General features: G+C 45.0%; 1 protein-coding gene across 5 annotated transcripts; it reads right to left on the bottom strand.

The window, feature by feature from the left end:
• Nucleotides 1–11,432: 11,432 nt before the first annotated feature.
• On the bottom strand, nucleotides 11,433–24,589 carry LOC115132367 (NLR family CARD domain-containing protein 3-like). Of its 5 annotated transcripts, none has more exons than XM_029664953.2 (9): nucleotides 24,394–24,584; nucleotides 22,863–23,036; nucleotides 20,685–20,985; nucleotides 20,365–20,397; nucleotides 16,154–17,897; nucleotides 14,015–14,182; nucleotides 13,419–13,592; nucleotides 13,156–13,202; nucleotides 11,433–12,173 (listed from the first exon to the last, which is right to left on the bottom strand). In XM_029664953.2, the coding sequence occupies exons 3-9, from the start codon at nucleotides 20,974–20,976 to the stop codon at nucleotides 11,638–11,640; spliced, it is 2,994 nt and encodes a 997-aa protein (XP_029520813.2). In that variant the 5' UTR covers nucleotides 20,977–20,985; nucleotides 22,863–23,036; nucleotides 24,394–24,584; the 3' UTR covers nucleotides 11,433–11,637. The 5 variants fall into 5 exon arrangements, with proteins under 5 accessions (XP_029520813.2, XP_064874942.1, XP_064874943.1 ...); XM_065018870.1 differs by having other exon boundaries at nucleotides 22,863–22,933; XM_065018871.1 differs by having other exon boundaries at nucleotides 20,706–23,036.
• Between the last annotated feature and the right edge of the window lie 260 nt (nucleotides 24,590–24,849).

The raw sequence follows: 24,849 nt of genomic DNA, 5'->3' as shown, positions 1-24,849 counted from the left end.
GATCATAAGATGACCAGGTATTGTCTTTGACTCCCGAGTGGCGCAGCGGTCTAAGGCACTGCATCTCAGTGCTAGAGGCGTCACTACAGACCCTGGTTTGATTCCAGGCTGTATCACAGCCGGAGTCCCATAGAGCGTCGCACAATTGACCCAGCGTCGTCCGGGTTAGGGTTTGGCCGGGGTAGGCCGTCGTAATAATGGTCAAAAAATTGTAAATAAGAATTTGTTCTTAACAGACTTGCCTAGTTAAATAAATACAAATACATTTAGACTAGTGACGTCATCCTAATGTGACAAATCACCAATGAACTACTTGTAACTTTTTTATCAAACAAAAAATGGTTAAGAAAATATTCCAATGAATGCACATAATGTTTTGCCTCTGGCTCTGGTCTACTCTTCTCTGTTAGGAGCACATTTCTCTCACATAGATACTAACTAACTAACAGAATATGCCCGTTTTTAAGTATGTGCTCTATATGAATCAGCACGCACCGTTGTTTAAAGAGCTTTGCTACTCGCTGAAATAAAAGTAATTAATTGGTGTTATACACCAAGGACATAATTATATTTTTCAGTAACTGGCACATATTTAATTACCAGTAATTGTTCCCGAGCCTTGTTGAAAAGTGTTGTACACCAGACAGTGGTACTGTATTGTACATTAATCCTGGTGCTGATACACACTCATTACCACGTTGGTGTCAAAGAGTAGGCATGAAAACAACAGTGAAAGATTATTTCCCCCACCTCCTTCAATGATGTGATAATGAGCTGACATGTAGGGGAGACCAGGGCACAAAATAACAGTTTCGCTCTTTTGCTTATTTCTGAAACATTATCTGAGTTAGATTCATAATATAACAACACATATCTCAGCTACCATTGCCCACTGTAACTACATTTCTAGGACATACCCGTCGTTTACAAGTGGCGGCAGTCAAGATGTAGGCGGGGCTGCAGGTTGCAGGGTTAAATGGAACACTGTCTTCAATTGTAAAAAATAAAATAAAATAAAAATTAAAATAGGGGTAATTGAACAATTTTATGATTTGAAAATTATATGTGAAAATTTTCATTTAGTCTTTTAGGTAAAAAAATGTCTATATTTTATATAAGATACGTTTATTATTCAAAAGTATGAATGTGTTTATGTTTTAAGGTATTCTCTTAGTTGTGCTGGGAAACTTGATGTAAAGAAGTGAAATGTTATATCATTATGTAAATGTGTCTATATGCCATATAAAATACCATTGCATTTTAGGTAAGGGGTTTAATAGTAACAAATGTTGCAATTTGCATCTAATCTTGTGAGAAAATACAAGAATAATTGTAATCAACTACACCAATGAAAATACTTATTCTTACTGATAAAAATCCTATATGATTAGAAACATAGGGGATGTTCCACATGTCAATAATTAAAAAAATACAAAACGACTTGTTGCCAATACAACAAAATATAATAATGTCATAGGAGTGTAGATAAACTAACAAATCATTTTCACGTTGATTACCAGCTTTCTAACTGGTTTCTAATTGGAGTTATTTCGTTGTTACTCTGTGCCCCGGTCTACCCTACATACATGTAGTACATACACATACAGATCTACTCCTGGTCCACATGCCTTTGTTTCCAGTCCTTAGGCTCAATACCCATCCTCCACCATAGGTGTTAATGCCAGCCAGATTGGAAAAGAGTTATTTAAGACCCCTGTCTACCACAAAGGGCACCAATACTGATTAACAGGACTTCCAGTGAAGTGTGGTCCCATTTAAAAGTGTCAGGAGCTAAACGTACCTGCTGGGCTGATGGGGGGGGCTTGAACATGAGAACAGGGTTTAATAAGTAAACAGAGACACGGGAGGAAAGGAGAACAGGTCTTCTGATCAGGGCTTATTTGCCCAGCCCCCCCGTGTGCCGCAGTAGCTGATTAGCCCTGCCGATTGTACCTTGTAATTGCTCTTCCTTGACCCCCTCTGGGCAAATATTACATTTTAGTGGTTTAACCTTTGCAGGCTACAGTGTGGTGAAATTGCCAGAGCAGATGTCTATGGAGCCCAGCAGTAGTTCCCATGTCCCTCTGATCAACAGAGAAAATGCCTCCCAGATTGGACCCTTGACTATAGTCCCAATTTGCCGCCGCAGCCTTTCAGTCAGACGGATGATTTCTTTACAGTGATTTCCCCCAAAATGATTTCCCTGCTCCTGTCTCTAGGACTACCAACCCTGGCTGTGATTTGAGGTTGTAAGCGTGGCGTGTCATTTTGGATCTGCGCAATCACTGTAATTATAGAGAGAGAGAGAGAGGGAGGGGGATCGATCAAAGGAAAGATTGTCAACTCATCAATCAAACTAGTCTAGCCATCAATCTATCTATTGAATTCAAATATCAATCCTAAGACTCTATTCGACATAGGCCTACAATATTGTTAACTCTAATAGTTCACATTATTCCTTTTCATGGTGTTAATTGCAACCATTTCCCCTAATGAAAAAGGAAAACTTGTAATGGTGCAACCAAGGACAACTCAAAGGTTTCTCTCTCGAACTGAGAGCTCTAGTCTACATGGAAGACTTGTAATGGTTCAACCAAGGACAAGTCAAAGGTTTCTCTCTCGAACTGAGAGCTCTAGTCTACATGGAAGACTTGTAATGGTTCAACCAAGGACAAGTCAAAGGTTTCTCTCTCGAACTGAGAGCTCTAGTCTACATGGAAGACTTGTAATGGTTCAACCAAGGACAAGTCAAAGGTTTCTCTCTCGAACTGAGAGCTCTAGTCTACATGGAAGACTTGTAATGGTTCAACCAAGGACAAGTCAAAGGTTTCTCTCTCTAACTGAGAGCTCTAGTCTACATGGAAGACTTGACGATGTACAATTTCAGTTATTGACAATACAACCAAATCCGTTATGTGGTGAAACAAGTGGTAACCAACTGGTCGCATCGTGTTGAAGGATCCATGAAGGCTGAAGAAAACAACTCATTCCCACTGACTGTCATTGCTGTAATATTCCATGCATCCACAGATGACTCGAGGAGAATGTAGAGTCAAACTCCTGTCACGCAGTCGGATAAAAGCATTATTTTCAGACAAATCTTTTTGTTGTAATAAACTATGATTGATTTGCGACTACATGCTAGATTTCTCTCCAAACCTCCATCCAACCGCAGGCAAAATGAAAACAATATGAATATAGTCGCAAAAAGCTCACACAACCACATTGCACACAGACTGGAATTTCCCTGACTTTCAACTTCCATGTTCAAATATCTGAATATTTATTTGCCCAGATAGGTCTTCACTGCAACTAGCACCAGTCGGATTCAGCACGGGCATAAAGTAGGCATGCTTTTGATTTGATTGTGAAATCCTTCAAGTGTTACAATAAGTAAGATAAGCTCACTGTCAAACAAGTTGTTTCACACTTGAAAAAGAAGTTACCCAACTTCTTCATTAGGGGTTTTTGTGTGTACGTACATGTATGTGTATGAGTCCTGTCTCCCTAAGTGTCTCTGGTGTAGGGTGTGGGGAGACCCCTACTCATCCTATTTGCAGGATGAGATCATTATGGGAAATGTTGGTGGGACGAAGCGGGCGGAAGTTTTTCTTAGGGCATTCTCAGATATTTCCAGGGGCTCAGGTTTCCGTCTGGGTCCCCCCTCCCGCGCACCTCTTCCTCTCAAACTGCCGCCAGCTGGCCCCCAGCGCCCCTCTCCACACAACACTGTAATGACTTCCTTCCTGCTGCTCCCTCTCTCCGGTGCAGGGACTCCCTGCCTCTGCCTCCACCTCTACACTCACCTGAAATGAGACATTTTTCCGGTGGAAGAGGGAGCAGGAAAAAGAGACTACTTCTTTATTTCAACCTGGGAAAGGACTGAAGTAACCCCTTCAGTTTGTTTCAGGGGGGAAACCTAATACAGAGAGAGAGAGAGAGAGAGAGAGAGAGAGAGAGCGAGAGAGAGAGAGAGAGAGAGAGAGACAGAGAGAGAGAGAGAGAGAGCGAGAGAGAGAGAGCGCGAAAGCGCGAGAGAGAGAGAGAAGAGAGAAAGAGAGAGAGAGAGGAGAGAAAGCGAGAGAGAGAGAGCGCGAGAGAGAGAGAGAAGGAGAGAAAGCGAGAGAGAGAGAAGGAGAGAAAGCGAGAGAGAGAGAGAGCGCGCGAGAGAGAGAAGGAGAGAAAGCGAGAGACAGAGAGAGAAAGAGAGAGAGAGAGAGAGAAGGAGAGAAAGCGAGAGACAGAGAGAGAGAGAGAGACAGAGAGAGAAAGAGAGAGAGAGAGAGAGAGAGAAAGAGAGAGAGAGAGAGAGAGAAAGAGAGACAGAGACAGAGAGAGAGAGACAGAGAGACAGAGACAGAGAGACAGAGCGTGAGAAAGAGAGAGAGAGAGAGAGAGAGAGCGGGAGGGATCTCCAAAGTGGTTCCATATGCTAGACAGAAGCCAAGCTTGGTCTGGGAGCCACTGGGCCACACTGGTCCATACAGAGACACAGACACCTGATGGTCACACCCAGACCCATGCAGAGACATCCCATAACTAAGACAGAAAGAGAAGCATAGGAGCTAAAAGGACTGACAAATATCATGTGTTATCTTAGAAAATGGTCAACCGTGTGATGTTATCCTGTATTATATAGTAACTTACTTTATATCATAGCTTGTTATATCTTGTCATACTAAATCATGTTTACTATTTCATTGTTAAGATCTCTAGAGAAACCTCCAGGGCTGAAGCCCCAATAAGACATTAGATGTGAATCCCTGTGTTCAGTCTGAAGGTGGCTAGCTTAATGTAGCTCTCCCAGCCAGCTCTCCTCTCCTCAGCTGGACAGCCAGGCTCCCCGTCTCCCTATGGGCCCGTGCTAAAAAAGACTAATATCTGTGGACATCTATAGCTGCCACGGTCCAATCTGTCTCAGTGGTGGATTCGTTTCACGGCCTGCCAGGAGTGTTTTGTAATTAGCCTGATATTGATGAAGGCTGATTCCAGCAGGTAATCGCTGACAGTTCAGCTTTGTGTCTCCGCTCCGCAGAATGTCTCTATTCATTAAAAGGTTTCACGAGTGTGAATTCATTTCCACTTCATGCTTTTGCTCTTTGATCAGCTGTGAGGGGGGATTTCATGGCCATCAGAGATAGGATATCTAGCTAAACAGTCTTCACGGTAGGAGACTGTGTGGCTCAGCGGGACGGGTGGGAAAATGGCCGTGGCCACAGCAGAGTGATCGGGGACATCTGATCTCATACTAGATTCGCTGTGGGAATCAGTGTTCACTGATGATCCGTTTGTGGGATTAGTCAAAGACCACAGACACACTGATAGTAATACCAATACCAGATGGAAGGTCTAATAGTGAACCTGACGTTTACTGCAGAGTAGTCTGGACACAGCGGTCTAAGGCACTACATCTCAGTGCAGAGGCGTCACTACAGAACCTGTTTCGATCCCGGGCTGTATCACAACCGGCCGTAATCGGGAGTCCTATAGGGCGGCGCACAATTGTCCCAGCGCCTTCCGGGTTAGAGGAGGGTTTGGCCGGGGTAGGCCGTCATTGTAAAATAAGAATTCGTTTTTAACTGACTTGCCTAGTTAAGTGAAGATTAAATAAAACATTTAAATGATTAATATCCACTATAGCAGGGCACTCCACTCTTACCCTACCAGGTCCAGAGCCTGCTGGTTTTCTGCTGGTTTAATTGCACACACCTGGTGTCCCAGGTCTAAATCAGTCCCTGACAAGAGGGGAACAATGGAAACAGGCAGTGGAACTGGCTTTGAGGTCCAGAGTTGAGCTTGAGGGTACTTTAACACAGGAGGCTGGTGGCACCTTAATTGGGGAGGATGGGCTCTTGGTAATGGCTGGAGTGGAATCAGTGGAATGGTATCATATACATCAACCACATGGTTTCCATGTGTTTGTGCCATTCTATTTGCGACGTTCCAGCCATTATTATGAGCCATGCTACCCTCACCAGCCTCCACTGTACTACAGGGTTGATAGAAAACCCTTTTGCCATGAGATAATGAGTAAGGAGACAAAGGGCTGAAGAGAAGTGTTGGTTAGGAGTGGAATAGACATCCATTATTAGAACCACTATAACCCTCTGGCCACCAATGCCACCCACCACCACCCTCCTCATCGTGGCACTGCTGCCTATACCCTGAGGCTGGCTACGGTGGTGGTGGGCGAAATAGGCTTTTTGACCCCAGGCATTATAGAATGACAACAATTACCTCAGCTCGTCTCTTTAGCGTTTTGGTCAAGACAACCTGGCTGCAGTCTGACTGGCCTCAGGCCAAGCTAGGCCATTAGTGCCTGGCCACATTAGAGATGCATTAGGTCAGAGCCTAAACTGTCCTGCACCCCAGCTGCTAACCGAGGCCCTCAGTGAGGGGCCATGTTGGGGCCAGGACCGGGACGGCTGCTCTCTGGGCTCAAATGGTACTATGGGGTTTTACACACAAACACACGCACTCACGCACACACAGCCTGTTTATCACAACAAGGTAACTCCATCCCGGCCTATGTGTTAATACTGTATGAAAACTTATAGTGGACAAAATTGTCAGCAATACTTTTAGTATGTGTGTACTAATATACTAGTTGTTCAGGTGTGGCACAGTGTGTGCATCTGTGTGTGTGTTGTAATGAATGTGTGTGTGTGTTTTGAAGGCTGCTCACTGGACTGGCTCCGCGACACCATGTGGTCGCCTCATATCCCCAGGCTGCCTTTTCCAATCACTGCCTGCCTCTCTCCCTCCCTCCCTCCCTCCCTCCACTCACAACAGATAAGAGGCCAATCAGTGTTGGCTTGGGTACACATGCTTGTTCCTGAATGAGGGAGGAGGTGGGGGTTGTTGAAGAAGGCCTGGGGATATGTATGGTGCGCTGGCATCCATGACAAAAGCATACGCCTGTTTCCACAAGGGGGGGGGGGTCAACTCTCTCTCTCCACTCACCTCACGCCTGCCTCTCCTCTGAGATTAGTTATTAAGCAATTTGGGGGATACACACTCCCTCACACTCATACACACACACACACACTAAGAGGAGACAATCGGTTTACACTATGCAAAGCATTCTCTATGAAGGATGAGTTGGGGGAACTCTTGACAGAGAATAGCAGGGTCTTGAATTAATGTAGGTGGTTGCAAGCCTGTTTGTCTCGAAGGAGTACCAGAGGAACGAGAGAGCCAAGGAGAGGAATAGGAAACACTATTAATAAATACGGCCGGCAGGTATGTGGGTCGGTAGGCAGGCAGTCGGGTAGGTAGGCGGGTAGGTAGGCAGGCAGGCAGGTAGGCAGGCAGGTAGATAGGTGGGTAGGCAGGCAGGTAGGTAGGTAGGTAGGTAGGTAGGCAGGCAGGCTGGGCAGGTGGGTGGGTGGGGTGGGCAGGCTGGTGGGCAGGCAGGTGGGTGGCAGGCAGGCAGGCAGGGGCAGGTGGGTGGGTGGGCTGACAGGCAGGTAGGCAGGTGGGGTGCAGGCAGGCAGGCAGGTGGGTGGGTGGGCAGGGGTGGCAGGGTGGGCAGGCAGGCAGGCAGGGGTGGGTGGGCGGCAGGTGGGGGTAGGTAGGCAGGCGGATGGGTGGGCAGGCAGGCAGGTGGGTGGGTGGGTGGGTAGGTGGGTAGGGGTGGGCAGGCAGGTGGGTAGGCAGGAGGAGGTAGGGGTGGGTGGCAGGTGGGTGGGAGGTGGGGTGGGACAGGCAGGCAGGCAGGCAGGGTGGGCAGGCAGGTGGGGTGGGCAGGCAGGGTGGGGTGAGGTGGGAGGCAGGTGGGCAGGCAGGCAAGGTGGGTGGGTGGGAGGCAGGGTGGGTAGGGAGGTGGGAGGATGGGTGGATGACAGGTGGGTAGGTAGGGGTGTAGGTAGGCAGGTAGCTAGGTGGGTAGGGTGGCAGGTTGGGGTGGGCAGGTGGGTGGGGGGAGGTAGGTGGGTGGGTAGGTGGGAGGGCAGGTAGGCAGGCGGGCAGGCAGGCAGGGGTGCAGGCAGGGGTGGGTAGGCAGGGTGGGTGGGAGGTGGGTGAGGGGAGGGCAGGGGCAGGCAGGCAGGCAGGGTAGGTGAGGGGCAGGCAGGCGGAGGTAGGCGGACAGGCAGGCAGGTAGGCAGGAGGCAGGTAGGTGGGCAGGTAGGCAGGTAGGCAGGCGGGCAGGCGGGCAGGCAGGCAGGCAGGCAGGCAGGCAGGCAGGCAGGCGGAGGCAGGCAGGCAGGCAGGTAAGCAGGCAGGCAGGTGGGAGGCAGGCAGGCAGGCAGGCAGGTAGCTAGGTAGGCAGGCGGACAGGCAGGGGCAGGCAGGCAGGTGGGCAGGTGGGCAGGCAGGCAGGCAGGCAGGCAGGTGGGCAGGTGGGTAGGTGGGCAGGTGGGCAGGCAGGCAGGCGGATGGGTGGGCAGGCAGGCAGGTGGGCAGGCAGGTGGGGGGTAGGTGGGTGGGTGGGTAGGTTAGGTGGGTGGGCAGGCAGGTGGGCAGGGGCAGGCAGGTGGGCGGAGGTGGGTAGGCAGAGGTGGGCAGGTGGGTGGTGGGTGAGGTGGGTAGGTGGGTGGGTGGGGTAGGTGGGTAGGGGCAGGTGGGGACAGGCAGGCAGGTGGGTGGGCAGGTAGGTGGGTGGGTGGGTGTGGGTAGGTGGGTGGGCAGGTGGGTAGGCAGGCAGGGTGGGTGATGGGTAGGTAGGTGGGTGGGCAGGTAGGTGGGTGGGCGGGTGGGTGGGTAGGTAGGTGGATGGGTGGATGGGCAGGTGGGAGAGGCAGGGCAGGTAGGTGGGCAGGCAGGCAGGCAGGCAGGCAGGCAGGCAGGCAGGTAGGTGGCAGGCAGGCAGGCAGGCAGGCAGGCAGGCAGGCAGGCAGGCAGGCAGGCAGGCAGGCAGGCAGGCAGGCAGGTGGGTGGGTGGGTGGGTAGGCAGGAGGTGGGTGGGTGGGCGGATGGGTGGGCAGGCAGGCAGGCAGGTGGGTATAGGTGGGTGGGTAGGTGTGGATGGGTGGGTAGGCAGGTGGGTAGCGGGCAGGCAGGTAAGGCAGGTATGTGGAGGTGGGTAGGCAGGCAGGCAGGCAGGCAGGCAGGCAGGCAGGCAGGCAGGCAGGCAGGCAGGCAGGCAGGCAGGCAGGCAGGCAGGCAGGCATGTGGATAGGTAGGTAGGCAGGTATGTGACAGGTAGGTAGGCAGGCAGGTATGTGGATAGGCAGGCAGGTAGGTAGGTATGTGGATGGGTAGGTGGGCAGGCAGGTATGTGGCAGGCAGGCAGGTAGGCAGGCAGGTGGGCAGGCAGGCAGGTGGGTAGGTAGGTAGGTAGGTAGATAGGTAGTTAGATAGGCGGATAGGGAGGTAGGCGGATAGGTAGGTAGGTAGGTAGGTAGGTAGGTAGGTAGGTAGGTAGGTAGGTAGGTATATAAGTAGACATATAGAGAGGGAGATCATGTCTTTGATGCATTGATGCTGTCTACTACTGCAGCGTGTTAGGCCTTGGTTAGAGAGGAGAGAGGGGCATCACCCAGCTTATCTTAGAGGACATCAGTACAGGCTGGGGGAGGATGCCCTTGGACATGCTCTCATTCCCACAACACTGTATGACTACCTCTCTAACGGTCTAACTTGGTGGAATCTTTACTAATATACATACTATAGATACATACACATGAATGGTAATAATATAGTTACTACAAGGTATACTCCAAGGGAATCCATTGATCATTTACTGGCCATGCACAAATGTGTTGCAACAGCCCCTGTCGTCCATTGTGATCTATAGGAGGTTCTCTGTTACATATCAGTGGGGTAAATACCAGGGAAAATGAGCTTGTGCAGACTGGCCCTCTGAGTCCATGTTTTTGGACGGACCATAATGGATTCTTAAAGCGATGAATGGCTTATAGGCATGACAGCCATGTTTCAGCGGGATGGGCTTATCCACGGCACAGGGCACTAAGGATATTAGGGAATCAGCGTAAAGCGCAGAGGAGACGACGACGGGAATAAAGCCTTGGCTCGCTGGTAAGCCCTCTCCCTCTTCCCTCGCCAGCCAGACCAGCCTGGAAACATACGTGGTGGAGATGAGGAAGCAAGAAGACTTGGCACACAGCCATATTGTGTGTTCATATCCCCATTACTTGTTGTGTGGTTCATTTTGTGGGCCATAGCCAACAATTAATAAGTGTCACTCAATCTGCCATCATAGTGACTGGAGGTCATCGTTGTCTGTTGTGGCAGTGTCTTTCAGGATGAATGTCTGCTGGAATGCCTTGGTAGTCCATACGGAACAATGACTGGATTGGATGGAAGCCAATTTCCTAATGACTGTGAGTGAGCGAGGTAGCCTATCATAGATGTGCCAACAAGCAACCAGGCATCCATAATATAGGTCCAATATATGAATGTACTTCTCCTTATACAGTATATCTCTTTCAGCCTAACAGTTGGCAAGGTATTTGTTATCTATTCAGATATATTTCTAACTAAGCGCAGAAATCCAGATTAATAAAATGCTGTCATTAAAACACATTACAAAAACGAAGCACTAACATTCTCTTGTTTGAAGTAATTACAACCTAGTGTCATGTTTCACAGTTTAAACATGAAGAACTCTCTCCTCGGCATGCGCGCGCACACACACACACACACACACACACACAAATATCTCCACAACCCAATCTGCTGAGGCTCTCCTGTCCTGTCAGAGTGGGACTGAGGCAGAGGTTTGATTTATGTGGCACCCCTCACCCCCCACTGTGAATTAGAGACCACGGGTCGAACACTATTTTTCTTTGTGAGCAGGGGCATGCTCGTGGCTAAAACCAGGGCAAACACCGTTTATCATTAGCTTGACGACAGCATTCCTTAGGCGAATTAACCACGCCACCATATCGACTGGCACGGGCCGGGAGTCTGCGCCCCTTCACTTTGATTCATCTCCCAGAATTCCCATTTCAACTCTATCAAAGTAATCTCAGTGAAGACACAGCATTGATCTCTAAACACCACACACACACACACACACACACACACACACAACTAGTCAAACCAGGTCTGCAGTGTGCCTCTTACCTCTTCTTCTAGATGCAGAGATGATCTGCACTTGCATACTACTTGATAGACCTATGAAGTGATGTTTACCCTTGCCCATTCATGTACTGTAACCTATTGCTGCTCACTGCCTTGTGCCCCAGTCTCTCAATAATATCAAATAAGTGTCTGTACCAGAGGAGGCTGTTGAGGGGAGGACGGCTGATAATAATGTCTGGAATGGAGTAAACGGAATGGCATTAAGTTATTTGATACCATTCTACTGATTCCTCTCCAGTCATTACCGCGAGCCCGTCCTCCCCAGTTAAGGTGCCACCAGCCTCCTGTGCTATGTACTATGTATCCTACTTTAGTAAAATATTGAAAGACTCCAACAGCACCTATGCTTATTGTATCTAAAAGTAGAACGTAATAAAAACCTGAACATTCTAGAAACATTTTATTACAAACAATAAAGAAAAGCAATAACAACAAGAGATTTTAAATGGGAGTTTTTTTTACAGCAATGGGGTGATTCTAGTTACAAGGTCAGGCAGCTTTAGAGATGTACAGTATATTCACCCAGATGTGATTGAACAGGAGTATGACTTCTCTGAAGACTCAGGTGTTCCCCCAGGACACAGGAGGTTATTCTACCTGACACAGGGTCACAGTCCCCGTGTCACCCCTTACATAAAACCCTGGGTAGACGGGCTCAGTGAATGTAGAGTGGAATGTGTGCAGGTGGGTCAGTGTGTCAGAGGAGACGCTGTAGAAGGACAGCGTGCCGGCCGGCCAGTCCAGATACACTCCCACTCTGTTCGAGCGGGACGTGGGGACAGGTATGTCAGTTCTCTTATAATTGTGCCTGGCAGAGTAACTGTCATAAAAGCTGTTCAGATTCCAGGACTTGTCATTGGCTCCAAGCCGACTGTCAGGACCCTTTCCTCTCCTGCTGATTCCTTTATATGTTACCGCGATACAAGCCCTCCCACTCAACTCTACCTCCCAGTAGCAGCACCCAGTCAGACCCTCTCTACACAGCACCTGTTCATAGTCCTCAAATCTCTCTGGGTGATCAGAATACGGCTGCTCCCTCCAGGTCCATTCCACCTTCCTGTTCTCCTCAGACAGAGAGAGGGTTCTGTGTGCTGTGTTTGGGTCCAGTGTCAGATCACAGGCATCTAAATGGGGGAGAGCAGGATTGAAATATACTGTATTTGGGGAGAAAAACACTTGGAAAGCATGTATTTGAAAATGCACAGTATGTCACGGCTGTCGTAAGAAGCGGACCAAGGTGCAGCGTGGTGAGTGTACATGTTCTTTTTATTTGAATGAATGTCGCCAACAAAACAAAGACACGACCGTGACACTTAACTGGGCTATAGTGCCACTAACAAAGTTAACTACCCACAAAGACAGGTGGGGGGAAAAAAGCTGCCTAAGTATGGTTCCCAATCAGAGACAACGATAGACAGCTGTCCCTGATTGAGAACCATACCCGGCCAAAACAAAGAAATACAAAACATAGAAAATAGAACATAGAATGCCCACCCAAATCACACCCCAACCAAAACAAAATAGAGACACAAATATTTAAATACTCCCATGCATTTGACCCCGGGTCTGTTTGGAATTTGAAATACTGTATTCAGGAATATGTTTAAAAAAAATACTTTAAAGTATTTCCAATAGAATAAGTTGATTAGGGCAACATTATTTGTGAAAATACTAAAATACACAGAAAATAAGCATTTAAAACCCAGGTCCAACACACACAGCCTATGTCCATGCATTAACCCCAGGTCCAACACACACAGCCTATGTCCATGCATTAACCCCAGGTCCAACACACACAGCCTATGTCCATGCATTAACCCCAGGTCCAACACACACAGCCTATGTCCATGCATTAAACCCAGGTCCAACACACACAGCCTATGTCCATGCATTAACCCCAGGTCCAACACACACAGCCTATGGCCCTCCAACACACACAGCCTATGTCCATGCATTTACAGCCTCCATGCATTAACCCCAGGTCCAACACACACAGCCTATGTCCATGCATTAAACCCAGGCCCAACACACACAGCCTATGTCCATGCATTAAACCCAGGCCCAACACACACAGCCTATGTCCATGCATTAAACAAAAAAACTCACATTTTTGGGGCCCTGATTTTAACCTGCACCTTCTACCATGGTCCACACTATAGGAAAAGCAGAGGAACAGACAGTCAATTAGTCTCACACACACACACACACACACACACACACACACACACACACACACACACACACACACACACACACACACACACACACACACACACACCCACACTTTACTGTAAACACACAGGACGGAGACATACTGGAGAATACATTGTGTTACACTGAGTACTGATTGATCCAAAACCTCAACATACTTGAGTTTCTCCAGTTTACAGTGTGGATCCTCCCATATAGCATAGAGCAGCTTCACTCCTGAGTCTCCTGGGTCATTGTAGCTCAGGTCCAGCTCTCTCAGGTGGGAGGGGTTTGACCTCAGAGCTGAAGCCAGAGCAGCACATCCTTCCTCTGTGACCTGACAGCCTGACAGCCTGCATGAGGATTTCACATGAATATCAAAAATAACTGATGCATTTAGCTTCTTCTCTCAAAGTTGATATGGATTAAACTTCAGTCTAAAATCTGACGTTCACATTGGACTATGATAAGGTACTGTACGAGGTACTAAACTATTTCAGACACTTCTAAACCATGTTGCCCACAAACAACGAGGAAAACTAAAGTATTGCTAAAATAGTTATATTCCTATCAGCATGGCTACAATATTGCAAAACAATTATTGCTGAATGAATTATTGGAGAAAATTAAAATGATGTGGATTTAAAAGTTTGTTTTACAGGACCTTTGTTTTGCAGTATTGAAACTGAAAGTTAATTAAACTGAAATTGGCCTCTAAACACATGTTGATCTAATAAACAATTATTACTTGTTGAACAAGTACAGGAATACTCACTTCAGTGTCACCAGTTTACATTGTGGACTTTGCAGTCCAGCAGAGAGCAGCTTCACTCCTAAATCCTGCAGGTCGTTGCCACTCAGTTCCAGCTCTTTCAAGTGTGAGGAGATGAGAGCTGTGCCCAGCGCTTTGCAGCATCGTTTTGAGAGGTTACATTGATTCAGCCTAAATGAAATGTTTAAAGTAGACAATGAGGTTTTACAGCATGTTATTTGAGAAGTAGCATAGGACTATAACTATATATATATAAACTATAACTATATATATATATACACATACATATATATATATACATATATATATATCAATATATATATATATGTATATATATGTGTATACATATATACACATATGTATATATACACACACACACACATATATATATATACACACATATATATACACACACACACACACACACACACACACACACACACAGTTGAAGTCGGAAGTTGCACCTGAGCCAAATACATTTAAACTCAGTTTTTCACAATTCCTGACATTTAATACTAGTAAAAATTGGCTTAGGTCGTTTAGGATCACCAATTTATTTTAAGAATTTGAAATTTCAGAATAATAGTAGAGAGAATTATTTATTTCAGCTTATATTTCTTTCATCACATTCCCAGTGGGTCAGAAGTTTACATACACTCAATTAGTATTTGGTAGCATTGCCTTTAAATTGTTTAACTTGGGTCAAACGTTTCGGGTAGCCTTCCACAAGCTTCCCACAATAAGTTGGGTGAATTTTGGCCCATTCCTCCTGACAGAGCTGGTGCAACTGAGTCAGGTTTGTAGGCCTCCTTGCTCACATATTCTTTTTCAGTTCTGCCCACAAATGTTCTATAGGATTGAGGTCAGACCTTTGTGAGGGCCACTCCAATACCTTGACTTTGTTGTCCTTAAAGCCATTTTGCCACAACTTTGGAAGTGTGCTTGGGGTCATTGTCCATTTGAAGACCCATTTGCGAACAAGCTATAACTTCCTGACTGATGTCTTGAGATGTTGCTTCAATATATACTCATGATTTTCCTCCCTCATGATGCCAACTACTTTGTGAAGTGCACCAGTCCCTCCTGCAGCAAAGTACCCCCAAAACATGATACTGCCACCCCCGTGCTTCATGGTTGGGATGGTGTTCTTTGGGTTGCGAGCATCCCCCTTTTTCCTCCAAACATAACAATGGTCATTATGTCCAACAGTTCTATTTATGTTTCATCAGACCAGAGGACATTTCTCCAAAAAGTATGATCTTTGTCCCCATGTGCAGTTGCAAACCGTAGGCTGGCTTTTTATGGCGGTTTTGGATTAATGGCTTTTTCCTTGATGAGTGACCTTTCAGGTTATGTCGATATAGGACTCGTTTTACTGTGGATATAGATACTTTTGTACCTGTTTCCTCCAGCATCTTCACAAGGTCCTTTGCTATTGCCCTGAGATTGATTTGCACTTTTTGCACCAAAGTATATTCATCTCTAGGAGACAGAACGCGTCTCCTTCCTGAGCGGTATGACGGCTGCATGATCCCATGGTGTTTATACTTGCATACTATTGATTCTACAGATGAACGTGGTACCTTCAGGTGTTTGGAAATTGCTCCCAAGGATGAACCAGACCTGTGGAGGTCTACAATTTTTTTCTGAGTTCTTGGCTGATTTCTTTTGATTTGCACATGATGTCAAGCAAAGAGGCCAGAGTTTAAAGATAGGACTTGAAATACATCCACAGGTACACCTCCAATTAACTCCAATTATGTCAATTAGCCTATCAGAAGCTTCTAAACCATGACGCCATTTTCTGGAATTTTCCAAGCTATTTAAAGGCACAGTCAACTTAGTGTATGTAAACTTCTGACCCACTGGAATTGTGATACAGTGAATTATAAGTGAAATAATCTGTCTGTAAACAATTGTTGGAAAAATGACTTGTGTTATGCACAAAGTAGATGTCCTAACCGACTTGCCAAAACTATAGTTGGTTAACAAGAAAGTTGTGGAGTGGTTGAAAAACGAGTTTTAATGACTCCAACCTAAGTGTATGTAAACTTCCACTTCAACTGTATATATATATATATATATTAATTGAAATATTTCTTCCTGATGATCAGTATTTAAAATGTCCTAACAGTTACTCACAGGGCTGTTCTGGAGGCTTTGACTACTGGCAGCATCCTCAGAAGACCCTCCTCTGATCTAAAGTATTTCTTCAGGTCAAACACATCCAGCTCTTCTTCTGAAGTCAGCAACACAAACACCAGAGCTGAAAACAGTGCAGGTGACAGTTTGGCTGCTGAGAGACTTCCTGAGCTCAGGTATCTTTGGATCTCCTTCACTAGAGAATGGTCATTCAGCTCACTCAGACAGTGGAACAGATTGATGCATCTCTCCGGAGAGGGATTCTTCCTGATCTTCATCTTGATGTACTCAACTATTTCCTCATTGGTCTGTGAGCTGCTTCCTGTCTGTGTCAGTAGGCCTTGTAGGAGAGTCTGATTGGACTCCAGTGAGAGGCCCAGAAGGAAACGGAGGAACAGGTCCAGGTGTCCATTCTTACTCTTTAGAGCCTTGTCCACTGCACTCTTGAGTAAGTTCATCATAGGTTGGTGTTTCCGAAGTTTCCGCAAAAAGGAGGAGTTCTGTTGGACCAGTGGGTTTTTATTGCAGTTTATGAATGTGAGAAACACATAAACAGCAGCAAGACACTCCTGGATGCTCAGATGAACAAAGCTGAACACTGTCTTCTGACTGGTCCTCCCCTCCACCTTAAAGATCTCGGTGCACAATCCTGAGTACACGGATGCTTTTCTGACTCCAATGCCACACTCTGTCAGGTCTTCCTCATAGAAGATAAGATATCCCTTCTCCAGCTGATGAAATGCCAGCTCTCCAAGTTTGAGGACTATGTTGTCACTTCCTACGGAGTTCCCTTTTGCTCTCATCCTGTCTGTCTGAAAGATCAGGAAGTGTAAGTATGTCTCAGTCAGGGTTTTGGGCAAATCTCCACTCCCTGCTTCATCCAACAGCTTCGCTAGAACAGTGGCTAAAATCCAACAAAACACTGGTATGTGGCACATGATGTGGAGGCTCCTTGATGACTTGACATGGTTGATGATTCTGCTGGCCAGGTTCTTATCACTAATTTTCTTCGTGAAGTACTTCTCCTTCTGTTGGTCATTGAACCCTTGTACCTCTGTCCACTGGTGGATGTGTTGACGAGGGATCTGATTGGCTGCAGCAGGTCGGGAGGTTATCCAGATGAGAGCAGAGGGGAGGAGCTCTCCTGTGATGAGGTTTGTGATCAGTTGGTCCAGCGAGGCTGGCTTTGTGTCGTCTGTCAGAACCTTACTGTTGAAGTTCAGAGGAAGTCGACTCTCGTCCAGACCATCAAAGATGAACAGAACTTTAGAACCTTCCCCCAGGGTCTTCACCGGTCCCATGACAGTGAAGAATTGATGAAGCAGTTCAATCAGACTGCAGTCCTTTTCCCCCATATTAGAATTAATTTTGCAAAAAGGAAGTGGAAAGATGAAATCAATGTCTTGGTTCTCCTTTCCTTCTGCCCAGTCGTGAATAAACTTCTGAACGGAGACAGTCTTTCCCACGCCAGCGATGCCCAGTGTAAGCCCTGTTCTGATGGGCTTCTTTTGATCAGGTCGGGGTTTGAAAATGTTGCTGGCTTCAATAGTGGTCTCTCCTGTGGCTAGTGTTCTGGATTCCAAATGTATGACCTCATGCTCATCTCTGACCCCTCCCCAGGCCCCATCGATCACATGGAGCTCAGTGTAGATCTGGTCTAGGTAGATGAAATCACCTTCCTTTGACGTCCCCTCATATATACAGCCGTACTTCTTCTTAAGGTAGGATTTCAGTTTGTCTTGGACTGCAAGAAAAAACAAAGATCCAGTAAGTTTACTTTTTATATACTGCCATGGTAACGGTATGTGTTTGTGTGTGTGTATTGACGTCATTATGACGTTTTGTCAAACGTCTTTTTAGCAACCATAAATGATCTGGTTATTTCATATGACATATTTTACATGATGTCTCGTTGTCGGCATGATAGAAGACGTCTTTACCTGGTTGTTATCTGGTTGTTACCTGGTTATCTAAGACACTGCATCTCAGTGCTAGAGGCGTCACTACAGACAACCTGGTTCGAATTCAGACTGTTCTTAACTGACTTGCCTAAAGGTTGAATTTAAAAAATTATCTGGTATACACTGCATTCAGAAAGTAATCAGACCCTTTTCCTTTTTCCACATGTTGTTACATTACAGCCTTATTTTAAAATGTATTCAATTAAAAAATTTCCTCAATCTACTCATACTTGACAAAGCGAAAACAGTTATTAGAAATGTTTGTAAAGGTGTTAAAAATTAAAAACGTGAAAATCTTACTTAGATAAGTATTCAGACCCTTTGCTATGTGACTGGAAATGGGGCTCATGTTCATCCTGTTTCTATTGATCATCCTTGAAATGTTTCTACAACTTGATTGGAGTCCACCTCTGGTAAATTCAATTGGTTGGATAAGATTTGGAAAGGCACACACCTGTCTATATAAGGTCCCACAGTTGACAGTGCATATCAGAGCAAAAACCAAGCCAAGAGGTTGAAGGAATTGTCCGTAGAGATCCGAGACAGGATTGTGTCGAGGCACAGATTTGGAGAAGGGTACCGAAACATTTCTGCAGCATTGAAGGTCGGGTTTGGTTTGCCAAAAAAGGCACCAAAACCATAAAAAAGACCATACAAAACAAGAATCTCTGGTCTGATGAAACCAAGATTGAACTCTTTAATAACGCAGGAGTGGCTTCAGGACAGGTCTCTGAATATCCTTGAGTGGCCTAGCCAGAACCTGGACTTGAACCCGATCAAACATTTTTGGAGAGACTGTGCAGCAAAGCTCCCCATCCAACCTGACAGAGCTTGAGAGGATCTGCAGAGAAGAATGGGAGAAACTCCCCAAATACAAGTGTGCCAAGCTTTGTAGCGTCATACCCAAGAAGACTGGAGGCTGTAATCACTGCCAAAGGGGCTTGAACAAAAGTTCTGAGTAAAGGGTCTGAATACTTATGTAAATGTGATATCAGTTTAACATTTTTAATACATTTGCAAAAAATATCTAAAAACCTGTTTTTGCTTTGTCAATAACGGGGTGTTGTATGAATATTGATGAGATTAATCTGAATACGTTCCGACTGCACTGTATCTTACCTGGTCTTCTCAAGCAGAACCAGTTTCCTACCAGAATATGACATCATAATGAAGTCACCTGTCCATAGCCATGGGAATTAGGGGTGCTGAAGGTGCTGCAGCTGATACATTTAAATACATTTGGCAAATGTATATAATTATGGCTGTACAGAAAGAAAGAAACAAAATACTAGGCTACACAAGAGAGCATAATCTAGCCACCAAGGAGCAATAGCTTATCTTTAAAAAATGTGGCTATTGGTTGCATTCAAGACAAGGTCATTGTTATTGATCTCAGTTTGTCAGTGTCAGAGTATAGGCTGGGATTTCATGTAAAACGATGTAGAATTGCATGAATTAAAGCCACCCCCACCCGCCGGTCAGCACCTCCAACTCAAAACATTATCCTGCTACTATTGCCATGTTCACAAATTCGTCTAGTTGTGATGTCGGAAATACGACTGTTTCATTCTTGTGCTTTTTTACTTAACCTGTATTTAACTTGGCAAGTCAGTTAAGAACAAATTCTTATTTACGATGACGGCCTACCCCGGCCAAACCCGGACGACGCTCGCCCATTTGTCCGCCACCCTATGGGACTCCCAATCACGGCTGGTTGTGATACAACTAGCTTGATAGGCTAGATAACATTACTAATAATAAAGTTAGCAAGCTTGCAAAACATTGACAATATGGTCAAACTACATACATTATCCATATTGATGATGTAGTTGTCAAAAATAGATTTATGGTCATCTTTTGGTTGAGGAAGTCAATCACCACAACATTTTCTCTGAGTTTCCCACTTATACTGTAATTGCGACTGGGAGAGTTGTTCAAGTGAAACGTCCCCGTTGGAACTAGACATTTCCGATTTTTATTTTATCTTTATTTAACTAGACAAGTCAGCCAAGAACAAAATCTTATTTACAATGACAGCCTAGGAACAGTGGGTTAACTGCTTAGGGGCAGAACGGTGGATTTTTACCTTGTCAGCTCAGGGATTTGATCCAGCAACATTTAGTTTACTGACCCAATGCTCTAACCACTAGGCTACCTGCCGTCCAATAACTCCAACAGTATGTGAACACGGCATATGCACGTTTCAAATTCTGCCCGCTGGGTGCTGTTGTGTTGATTCAAACAGCTTACCTCTGACTTCTAAAACCACTGGAGCACTCGGGGCTGAGAGAGAGAGAGAGAGAGAGACAGAGAGAGAGACAGAGAGAGAGAGAGAGAGAGAGAGACAGAGAGAGAGACAGAGAGAGAGAGAGAGAGAGAGAGAGAGAGAGAGAGACAGAGAGAGAGAGAGAGAGAGAGAGAGAGAGAGACAGAGAGAGAGAGAGAGAGAGAGTGTGAAAGAAAGCTCTTGTAGTACATCAGTTTCGTCTGGGATTTTCTGCTGCCTGCCATGTGTTGCTGCTTGTTATGTAAAAATGATAATAATCTTAAACGTAGTATAATTGTCTAACCTGCTGCTTCTGTTGTCTCACCCTCATTGTACTGGTTCTTTAACCTATCAGACAGTTGGTTCTGATTCATCTTCCTCAGGATTTCCAGTGAGATCTTCACAGCTCCCTCAGGACCATAGGTCTCCACCATCGTGTTTGTAATGTCCAGTCTATCAGCATTCTCCAGCTGGCTCACTGGAATGTGAGGAAAGCCTTCCAGCACGTCCTGGGTCAGGCGCCATTTAAACGTCTTTAGATCTACTTCGAGCAGGTCCTCCAGAGTGGCCAGCAGAAGCTCAGCAACAGAAGACATTTTGGATCACTGAGGATAAGACATGAGGAAGATATCTGCAATAGACTTCAGATACACATGACTCATCTGCCATGATAGTCATGCAGCATTCTTAAAAGTCAAATGCATCCAAGCCGAGCCCCCTACCCGGGAAAATCATTACAGTCCCACCGTTGTAGCTAGTCAGGTGTATTAGTACTGGGCTGGAACTAAAGCCTGCACACCTAGCTCTCCAGGACCAGGATTGGTATTTTCTTGCGACTCAAGCTAGAAAGGGTCTATAACCGACATTACTGGCTAAGCGAAAAACAATGCAGTGCATTCAGAAAGTATTCAGACCTCTTCCGTTTTTCCACATTTTGTTACGTTACAGCCTTATTCTAAAATGTATTAAATACAATTCTTTCCTCATCATTCTACACACAATACACCATAATGACGAAGTTAAAACAGGTTTTTAGAAATGTTAGCAAATTTATTACAAATCCAAAACAGAAATACCTTATTTACATAAGTATTCAGACACTTTGCTATTAGACTCGGAATTGAGCTCAGGTGCATCCTGTTTCCATTGATCATCCTTGAGTCCACCTGTGGTAAATTCAATTAATTGGACATGATTTGGAGTGGCACACACCTGTCTATATAAGGTCCCACAGTTGACAGTGTATGTCAGGGCAAAAACCAAGCCATGAGGTCGAAGGAATTGTCCGTTGAGCTCCGAGACAGGATTGTGTCGGGGAACAGATTTGGGGAATGTCTGCAGCATTGAAGGTCCCCAAGAACACAGTGGCCTCCATCATTCTTAAATGTAAGAAGTTTGGAACCAACAAGACTTTTCCTAGAGCTGGTCCCCCGGCCAAACTGACCAATCGGGGATGAAGGGCCTTGGTCAGGGAGGTGACCAAGAACATGATGGTCACTCTGACAGAGCTCCAGAGTTCCTCTGTGGAGATGGGAGAACCTTCCAGAAGAACAACTATCTCTGCAGCACTCCACCAATCAGGGCTTTACAGTAGAGTGGCCAGACGGAAGCCACTCCTCGGTAAAAGGAACATGACAGAGTTTGCCAAAAGGCACCTAAAGGACTCTCAGAGAAATGAGAAACAAGATTTTCTGGTCTGATGAAACCAACATTGAACTCTTTGGCCAGAATGCAAAGCGTCACATCTGGAGGAAACCTGGCACCATCCTGGCAGAATCATGCTGTGGGGATGTTTTTAAGCAGCAGGGACTGGGACAATAGTCAGGATCAAGGGGAAAATGAACAGAGAAAAGTACAGAGCGATCCTTGATGAAAACCTGCTCCAGAGCGCTCAGGACCTCAGACTGGGGCAAAGGTTGACCTTCCAACAGAACAACAACCCAAAGCACACAGCCAAGACAACGCAGGAGTGGCTTTGGGACAAGTATCTGAATGTCCTTGAGTGGCCCATCCAGAGCCCGGACTTGAACCCGATCAAACATCTTTGGAGAGACCTGAAAATAGCTGTGCAGCGACGCTCCCCACCTAACCTGACAGAGCTTGAGAGGATCTGCAGAGAAGAATGGGAGAAACTCCCCAAATACAGGTGTGCCAAGCCTGTAGCGTCATACCCAAGAAGAATCGAGGCTGTAATTTCTGCCAAAGGTGCTTTAACAAAGTACTGAGTAATGGGTCTGAACACTTACGTAAATGTGATATCGACGTTTTTTTTATTTGTATAATTTTGCTAAAATTTCTAAAAACCTGTTTTTGCATTGTTATTATGGGGTATTGCTTGTAGATTGATGAGGTGGAAAAACAATTTAATCAATTTTAGGATAAGCCTGTAATGTAACAAAATGTGGAAAAAGTCAGAATACGGTCTGAATACTTTTCAAATGCACTGTATCACTAGCATATTACACACGACCCAAAAACTTACAGTAGTGATCATTAGTAATTTACTTCTCCCCTTCGTGTGAAGCTCTGCTCTTCATTCTGCTGTCTGGTGAACTGAAGGGAGAGTCAAGGTACAAAGCGTTTCACTGATCCACCTCCTCCCTGTAGGAACCAGTTGGTCCCCAACATTGTCTCACCACTGTAAGCCTAAACATGTCTTAACAGAGAGAAGAATGTTGGTGAATATGTTTATACATCAAACAGATTTGAAGTGTACACAGCCAAATATACTCACAGTCAGTGGTGGAAAGTACTTAAGTAAAAAATACTTTAAAGTACTACTTAAGTAGTTTTTTGAGGTATTGTTGACAACTTTTACTTCACTACAATACTAAATAAAATAATGTACTTTTTACTCCTTACATTTTCCCTGACACCCAAAAGTACTAGTTACATTTTGAATGCTTAGCAGGACAGGAAAATTGTCTAATTCACACACTTATCAAGAGAACATCCCTGGTCATCCCGAATGCCTCCAATTTGTCAGACTCACTAAACACAAATGCTTAGTTTGTAAATGATGTCTGAGTGTTGAAGTGTCCCCTCGCTATTCGTAAAAAAAGAAAATCATGCTGTCTGGTTTGCTTAATATAAGGAATTTTAAATGATTTATACTTGTACTTTTAATTTGGATACTTAAGTATATTTTAAACCAAATACTTTTAGACTTTTACTCAAGTAGTATTTTACTGGGTGAATTTCACTTTTACTTCAGTCGTTTTCTATTAAGGTATCTTTACCTTTACTCAAGTATGGCATTTGGGTACTTTTCAACCACTGCTCACAGTTCCTAACCCATTTCCTCATGTCCATCCATAAGCCCTTCCTCTCCACCAAGTACAAGTTAATTAACTACACAAACACTTCATATAGAGCTGGTTTGATAAAAAGTAGATTTAAAGAAAAACATTGTGAGAGGCAGTACCTCCTTTTAACAGTGTGTACTGATCCACGTCAGACTTAACACATAACACTAAGTCAATGTTCTCTTACTCAGTCCAGGCGATACTACTCTCCCTTATACTATATAACCCTTACTCCATTCACTCACTCTGCTCTGTCGTGTGGATTCATTTCTGAAATATTTACTTTATGTAATCTCCGTTTTGAAGATGATATTCTACTTTGTCGTCTCATAATAGAACAACTCGTTTTTTTACTCTTAACTTCTCCGGAGGACCTTACACAACACCAGGAAGTCGCAGTGGAGAGAAGAGTTTCTTATTAATAGTATTTTAACATTTGGAAACTAGCAATGGTGGAAACTCCCTCCAGCCAATGCCTACAACAATCCTATATGGTTTTAAATCCATGAAGGGGGAGTCCAAGTATCCAACACTTATTTTACATCTGAAGCATAGTGAAGACTTGTATTATAGTATACTTCTGTACAGTTGTATAGTTTATAGTTGTATGGCTGTTTGCGTAGTTTTATAGTGGTTACGTTTTATAGTTGTATTGCTGTTTGTTATTTAACCCCCCCCCCCCCACACACACACACAAAAAAAACTCACCATGTCAACAAATCGTTCTGCATGTGGTCCGACAGCTTCCAGCTTGAATTAGTTGTCGTGGCTCATCTGAACATGTGTAGTAGGGTTGGGTGATTTGTACCAGTTCAATTGTTACCTACTAATTAGGGTTCCACACGAAACGTTGACCAAAATTACGAATGCTATCCCATAGTATATATCCCCTAGTATAATGCTGCCCTCATATCCCATAGTGCCCTCATATCCCATAATAATAAAAACACATATTTGTTATAATACCTATCTTTTCAACTAATTGTTGGATGCAACAAAGGGACTGAAAAACCTATACATTTATTCTAGTTTTTCTATGGATTTATTGTTTTGGTTATTGTTTTGTAGAAACAAATACTTTGTATCCGAATTTTGCCAAATATACAGTGAGAAATGAAATGTAGTAACATTGTAACAGTTACATTGTAACACAAATGCAAACGC

Source organism: Oncorhynchus nerka, linkage group LG5 (genome assembly GCF_034236695.1).
Source record: "Oncorhynchus nerka isolate Pitt River linkage group LG5, Oner_Uvic_2.0, whole genome shotgun sequence".
Classification (NCBI taxonomy): Eukaryota; Metazoa; Chordata; class Actinopteri; order Salmoniformes; family Salmonidae; genus Oncorhynchus; species Oncorhynchus nerka.
The sequence above is the reverse complement of the archived record's forward strand: the minus strand, read 5'-3'. Positions and strand labels throughout refer to the sequence as shown.